The 6,419-nt window shown below is 46.5% G+C and overlaps 1 protein-coding gene across 1 annotated transcript; it reads right to left on the bottom strand.

Annotated features, from left to right (window-relative positions):
- Window positions 1-2,531: 2,531 nt before the first annotated feature.
- LOC147431991 (uncharacterized) lies at window positions 2,532-4,603 on the bottom strand. The gene is made up of 2 exons (XM_086491519.1): window positions 4,064-4,603; window positions 2,532-3,984 (listed from the first exon to the last, which is right to left on the bottom strand). The coding sequence occupies exons 1-2, from the start codon at window positions 4,365-4,367 to the stop codon at window positions 3,410-3,412; spliced, it is 879 nt and encodes a 292-aa protein (XP_086347645.1). The 5' UTR covers window positions 4,368-4,603; the 3' UTR covers window positions 2,532-3,409.
- Window positions 4,604-6,419: the final 1,816 nt, after the last annotated feature.

The raw sequence follows: 6,419 nt of genomic DNA, 5'->3' as shown, positions 1-6,419 counted from the left end.
AATACAAAACCTCTTACCTACGTACTTCACCATGAAATCCATGGGATGAATTAGCAAGATAGCACCGGTTTCGTTCAAGGTGTAAGAGAACAAGACTCCAATGAGCGTTGTTACAAATAAACATAAGCAAAACATATGTCATCACAACAAATTAGTGTTCAAGATAAAATAATTTTACTATTGAAAACATTGCGTACCCTTCATGATAAGCCAGAACAAAAAAAATTTCCGTCTCCATGTTCACTGACTGGAACCAGTCAACTACTTCCACTAAAGATGTATTCTCGGCTGTCAAAACGACCGAGAGGTTCGAGTCAAGGACGGCGACATCATCTTGCATATTCCAAGGCAAATTGAAACTACAAAACTGTAAAGAAATTTGTGTCATACAAAATTCAATATATTAAAAGAATTTATTGTGAATAAAAGAATAGCATGCACCAAACCAAGCAATTGATGATTGAGTCCGTGAGTTCCCTCGTCCGGTTCTGTAAAATTCCAATCTTGTGGGGGTGATAGGGAAAATACAGAATGCGTCCCCACAGAGGAAGGCCAACATGGAAATAGGGAAACAACAATGACAAATCATTAGCGTTGGCATCGCTGATGGCATCTGCCATTTGTTCCTCCATCATCTCAAGGCGTAACTTCTCCAATCTTTCACTATCGTCTTCTGTTGTGTCCCGCTCGGTGTTGAGACGGGTGCTGTATCGATGCATTTTTGTAGACACTTCATGAACTTGAGTGTTACCATGCACCGAGCGATGTTTTCCGAGCAAGGACAAACACGAGCAAGTGTTTGTACACGATATAGTAAATTTTATCATCAACAAAATATTTATTGTTTGTTATATATTCATGCACCACAACAAAAAGGGTTATCAATGGATAGAAAGAACAGGTGGCAGGGCTTGGTTTGACAAATACACCAACTATTTGTGTAAAATTAGTTGGTGTATTTGTCCTACAGAAAGAACGATGCCAAGTGAGAGAAGATGCTTAGATCTCTCTCTCTCTCTCTCTCTCTCTCTAAAAAACGAGAAACAATATCACTATCAAGGACACATTAATTAGCATCAATTTTCAACAAAAACGCCCTAGAAAACCTGTCTTTAGTGTATATTTAAAGCACAAAAAAATTGAAAATTCTTGGTTAGTTTTGAGGCTTGCCTTGAAGGAAACCGGCTAGATTTGGCAGATTAAAATAACCCTTAAAAAATCCTAAATTTTATGTGGAGATTTTCAATGCTCTCCTTTTCCCATTGATTCCTAGGTGTTTGGGAAAAATGTGGCTCAGCTTAATATCGTTCCCTTTTCAATTAAAAAAATGCCAGTAAGGGGTACCCCATTGTAGAAAATAGGAAAATCACCTAATAATCAAAAGATACCCCTGGAGAAAAGAAAACGAAACTGCCATGACCATGGAGCACTGCAACGGCGACAAGCTGATGGCCATGGAGAACCGCAGCGCGCTGTGCGCGGAGGGCGGCTTAGTGGCCCTTTGGGGGGGGGGGGGGGGGGGGGGGGGGGGGGTTGTGCAGGGCGCTCGATTTGGAAAATAAATGTAGAGAAAAATCAACATTTGATCAATGAAAAAAGGGAAAATGAAGCACAGGTACTAGCGTTCCTCAGTAGCAGTGCAAAGGGGCGTGAGGGCTTGGTGCCGCAAGTGCTCAGCATGCCATGCATCGCGATTCGCATAGAAAGATAATTTTTTTAATGTTGCAGGACTAGGTCAGTAGACATCAGCAAGCCGTTGTTGTGGTGGATAGCAGATGGTGCTCAAGTATGAGGTTCTTGATGTCCGTAGTTCGAGTTTTCGTTAGGGAGAGTTTTAGTCTATCTTGCAGTAGGCGTCCGTGAAGACTCTAACAAAGAAGGCATCTGCGAAGATTCCAGCAATTTCAATTAGAAACCTACCAGTAGTAGTAGTACCAGTATGTCCCAACAATTTTTGAAAAAAAAAAAGTGCGACACGAATCCCAAGAGATGCATGTTGCAAAGACAAAAGATGGGACTGACAAAAGGAAGGGCGTAGAGTCATCTACTATAGCATGCTGGCATGAGAAATAGCATGGGGTCAATGACACATAGTCATTGACGACAACGTGGCCAAGTAGGTTTTGGGAGGGCTTGGTTATATTTTTTAATTAATGTGTTGCACTATGCCGCGCAACATATGCAGCCTCCTACATGGTTAGCTCAGTTGACTTGAAAATGCGCGTGTGGAGCAGCGAGAGTTTGAGTCCAGCTTGCTAAGTTTTTGGTTGGACAACTTGCAAGGGCTAATGCTGCATTCGTTGGAATCTCGGCAAGATTGCAACAAATATAATAATGAACCTATTAGTATGTTGAACCGAGTAGTAGGCCAGTTGAGGGTAAGCGGAAGGGGAGAAATTTCGCCTCAATATAAAGAAAAATAGTGTAAAGCCCCAAAAAATAAGCTTAATTTTCTTAATTTTTCTCTTGCCAAATTCAACAAAAGAAATTTGTATGTTTGAAAAAATGGTTTTTCCTGAACAATTGAATGGTTGAACCGAATATGGCTAGTCGTTTTGAACAAATCGACCGAAGGGAGTATCTGTTGGAGATACCCGTTTTTTAATCAAATATGGTGACATGCAGGCTGCCAACCTCTCTGTGTGTGTGTGTGTGTGTGTGTGTGTGTGTGTGTCTCTTGCGTGACTTGCTATACGATGTAGGGGAAGCAGATGCGTGAGGAGGTAGGGAGGGGTTTGTTTCTCTACGTTGAAGCAATATAGCAGGTGTTGGGCAACTGGGGTGGGACAGGCTGTCTCCGTCTCTCTTGTCCGTGTGCTAGTGAAGAGTATGGGAACATGGTCACATGTGCAAGGACTATGGACACGAGAAGGAATGATGGCAGCTAAAGGTCTAGGCTGCTGCAGGTGTAGTGAGTGTGTGAGCATGTGTGCACGATTTTAAGAAAATCATTAAGAAAAGGGGATCTAAAGATGATGCCATTTGAGCGAAGGCCAAAATTTGACAGAATTTCAAGTGGGGGGGAGGATTTTGAGGTGCCCTTGTCTTTGGCAATTGTAGTTGCTTTCAGAGGCGGCGGGCGGCGGCTTTGAGTTCTTTGCTTTGTCTCGCCCTGTTGAGCGATGGGCAGCTGCTACTACTCTAGTTTCTCGCTGCTCTCCCTACTCTCTCTCTCTCTGTGTGCATTTTTGTGTGTGTAACGCCTCTCAAATTACTCAGAGACTCGTTCTCCATCCCTGCTTCCTTTCAGGAAGCAACTCCTCTTCTTGTCCCTTGAAACCCCCGCTACCTTTTTTTTATGAGCCCTCAAATAGACACACTGACATGGCCAGGCTCTCTCTCTCTCTCAAAGACTGTCTCCTCCTCCTTAGATTATCCCTTCCTCTCTTTCTCTCTCTCTCTCTCACCCTCAAAAGCTCCCTTCCTCTCTGCGTATGTGGTATCTATGAGGGTTCTGACCCATATTTGTGTTGTTCACACGGTTCGCAAGCCTTGTCGGTAGCGTAACTGGTAGAAAATCTTGATCGTCGCTTGATGCGCCTGTCAGCTGCCTCACCACATCACGGAAATTGGAGGAGTGTGTGTGCACTATCGTCTCCCTGTCCGTCTGTGACACTGAAATCTGTGTCTGCATTATGTCCCCTTCGCTACTTGCGCTGAATTTTGACTTTGGTATGCTCAGCCCTCCACCCTCAGCTGATGAGCTGAAGTTAGCCATGGGTCTCGAACCGAAGCCATTTGCCAATGTGGACGACGCATCGGGAGGGGATGAGTTGTAGCAGACCATGGGCTTAGCCAGAGAGGCATTCCCCATGGAAGAGACTCCATGAGTTGTGATGGGGGGAGCGACGGATGAGTGCGAGTGCTTCTCTTTGGAGCTTTCTCTGCTGGCACTGGAGGCAGAGGAGGGGGCGATAGAGGAGGGACACGAAGGGGGGGAGTCGAGGTTGACAATTACCTCGAGGCGGGCAGAAGGGTAGGGCCGGCCGTGCACATGGTGATGTTGATGGTAATGGTGATGAGGGGGGGGTAAGAGGTGGGGAGGGGAGGGGAGGGGAGGTACAATGTGTTGGCGTCAGGGAAGTGGGGCATGGGAAGGAGAGGGGGGGGACATGGTGGTAGGGGAGGGGAGGGGCGACGGAGAGGGGAAAGAAAGAGGGGGGTGGAGGTGCGGTGGTGGGCGAGGTGGAGGAAGAGGGAGCAGGGGAAGGGATAGGAGTAGGGGAGTGAAGAAAGTGGGGGTGGGAAGGGGGAGCAGGGGTGGAGAAGCCCACAAACTCTAGGACTGCGTATGTGGGCTGGCTGGCATGATCAGACATGCTGATGGGTACATATATTCTTGGCCCTGTGCTCCTCTCCATGCTCATGGTGAGCTATTGCCTCTTCTCTTTGTCTTCCTCCCTCTGCTGCGTCCCCTGCTTAGCTTGAGGAAAGGCAAAGCTCCACCCTCATAGATCCCACATACATTATCCCTTCCTCTCTCTCTCTCTCTCAGCTTGCCTGGTATGTCACGAAACAGTGGCTTGGTAGGAGAGAAGAGGCGAGCACCTCTCTCTCTCTCTCTCTCTCAGCTTGCCTGGTATGTCACGAAACAGTGGCTTGGTAGGAGAGAAGAGGTGAGCACCTCTCTCTCTCTCTCTCTCTCTCTCTCACTCTCTCTCAGCTTGCCTGGTATGTCACAAAACAGTGGCTTGGTAGGAGAGAGGAAGGCGATCATCTATCTCGCGCACGCTCTTTCAGAGGGTTTTTTTTCAAAAAACTGAGAGAGAGAGAGAGAGGGAGAGAGAGAAAGAGAGAGACAGAGATGCACATGTACATGCACGCATTAGTTTCGGACCTGCAGGTTGTAAACAGAAAGTTTAAAGATTGTATTTGATTGCATGCTGGAGCTGACTCGCTGAGGAGGACGAATTCTCATTGATGTGGCACAACACATAACAGAGAGGCGCAAAAGTTTTTGTTTGGCACCGACAAGAAGTCAAGCAGCACGAGTGACGTTGGAGACGAGCTTGCCGACGGGCATGCCGCCGTCCTGGTACACTTTGAGGTAGGTGCAGACGGAGCTGTCCGGCCTCGACATTTAATTGGAGGCAGCCCAGGAGATTGCAGAGAGGGGAGTCACCTCTGATTATGGAAAGACGTGGAGTCCACTCGGGGGTCAAAGATGGGCTGGTCCAGCTGCTCCAAGCACGGGTGGCAAGGCTTGCATTGCAACCACGTAAGGTTGGAGGCTGTGTCCATTGTCATGTGAAAGGAGCGACTGGTGCTGTACCAAGCTAGTAACTCAGAGACGAGTAGTAACGTTCAACACCTTCGATCTTGGAGTGCCCACCTAATTAGCTAGCCTGTATTGTTATTTATTATGCATCGCTACTCGTCTCCATCACATCCCAACACCGACATTGCAGCGTGGCTACTCTGCTGAATGACGAACGTAAGAACGGTACTGACGTTGCTCGAAAACTTATTTTGTTTGGTCATGATATTGCATGCGTAGGTGCACGTCTGTGCGGCTGAAACTAGAGCTACCAATCTATTTAATTCCTTTATATGGTAGGCTAGGAACTTATTAGTATTTGATAAAAACTCCCATGCATTTTGACTTCCATGGACACTCAAGGTCACACTTCTTGAGGACTATATGTCCTTACCTTGATATTGTCCATGTGCAAAGGATTATATGCCAAATTCTTCCATGGCGGACGTACATCAGTATAGTGCATGATGCATCAGGGAATTCTGACAATTTGGAACCTTGGTCCAATGTGATTTTCATAGAGCAGCAGCTGCAGCGAGAGTAAAATGAGGATATACAGCTAGATAGTGACAAAGAGAATGGCAGTAAGGAGTTTACGATGATTTTGGTCAGCCGCATGTTTGCATGGTTAGAGAGGTATGCATGCAACATGCTGCTCGAGGATATGCCCGCAAATTTTTTTAAGGGTGTGTTGGCACCACTCATGCACATGTGTTCGCACCTAACTTTGTGCGAGGCAATTGTGACACATCTTAAGAGGCAGATTTTGGAGGTCTTCCCGACTGGGTAGCACGATGAGACAATAAGTAGAAGACAGTTTTCAACGGAGAGAGAGAGAGAGAGAGAGAGAGAGAGAGAGAGAGAGAGAGAGAGGCTATCCTTTCCCTGTCAGAGATTCTTCCTTTGCTTTCCTCTTCGTTGCTATTTCCTTCCAAGCCGAATGGAAATGATTACACCCCATTAAAAGAGGGGAGAGAGAGAGAGAGAGAGAGAGAGAGAGAGAGAGAGAGAGAGAGAGAGAGAGAGAGAGAGAGAGAGATGATCCCTATCCATTCTCACGTAGCACAGATATGGAGGTCCATGGGGCGAACTGAGGAGGAGGGTGTCAATCTCATTGAGGGCAGGCTCAGATCAAAGTCGACGTTTGGTGTCTCTAAACATT

This window comes from Adiantum capillus-veneris, chromosome 20 (genome assembly GCF_014529385.1).
Source record: "Adiantum capillus-veneris isolate H3 chromosome 20, ASM1452938v2, whole genome shotgun sequence".
NCBI classification, from domain to species: Eukaryota; Viridiplantae; Streptophyta; class Polypodiopsida; order Polypodiales; family Pteridaceae; genus Adiantum; species Adiantum capillus-veneris.
The sequence above is the reverse complement of the archived record's forward strand: the minus strand, read 5'-3'. Positions and strand labels throughout refer to the sequence as shown.

What these genes read in the sequence shown, in the direction of transcription:
- LOC147431991 (XM_086491519.1), bottom strand. Translation starts at nt 4,367, where the DNA reads ATGAGCATGGAGAGGAGCACAGGGCCAAGAATATATGTACCCATCAGC. An exon ending in TTCCCTGACGCCAACACATT is followed by an intron (nt 3,985 to 4,063) that starts GTACCTCCCCTC and finishes ATGTGCACGGCC; the next exon opens with GGCCCTACCCTTCTGCCCGC.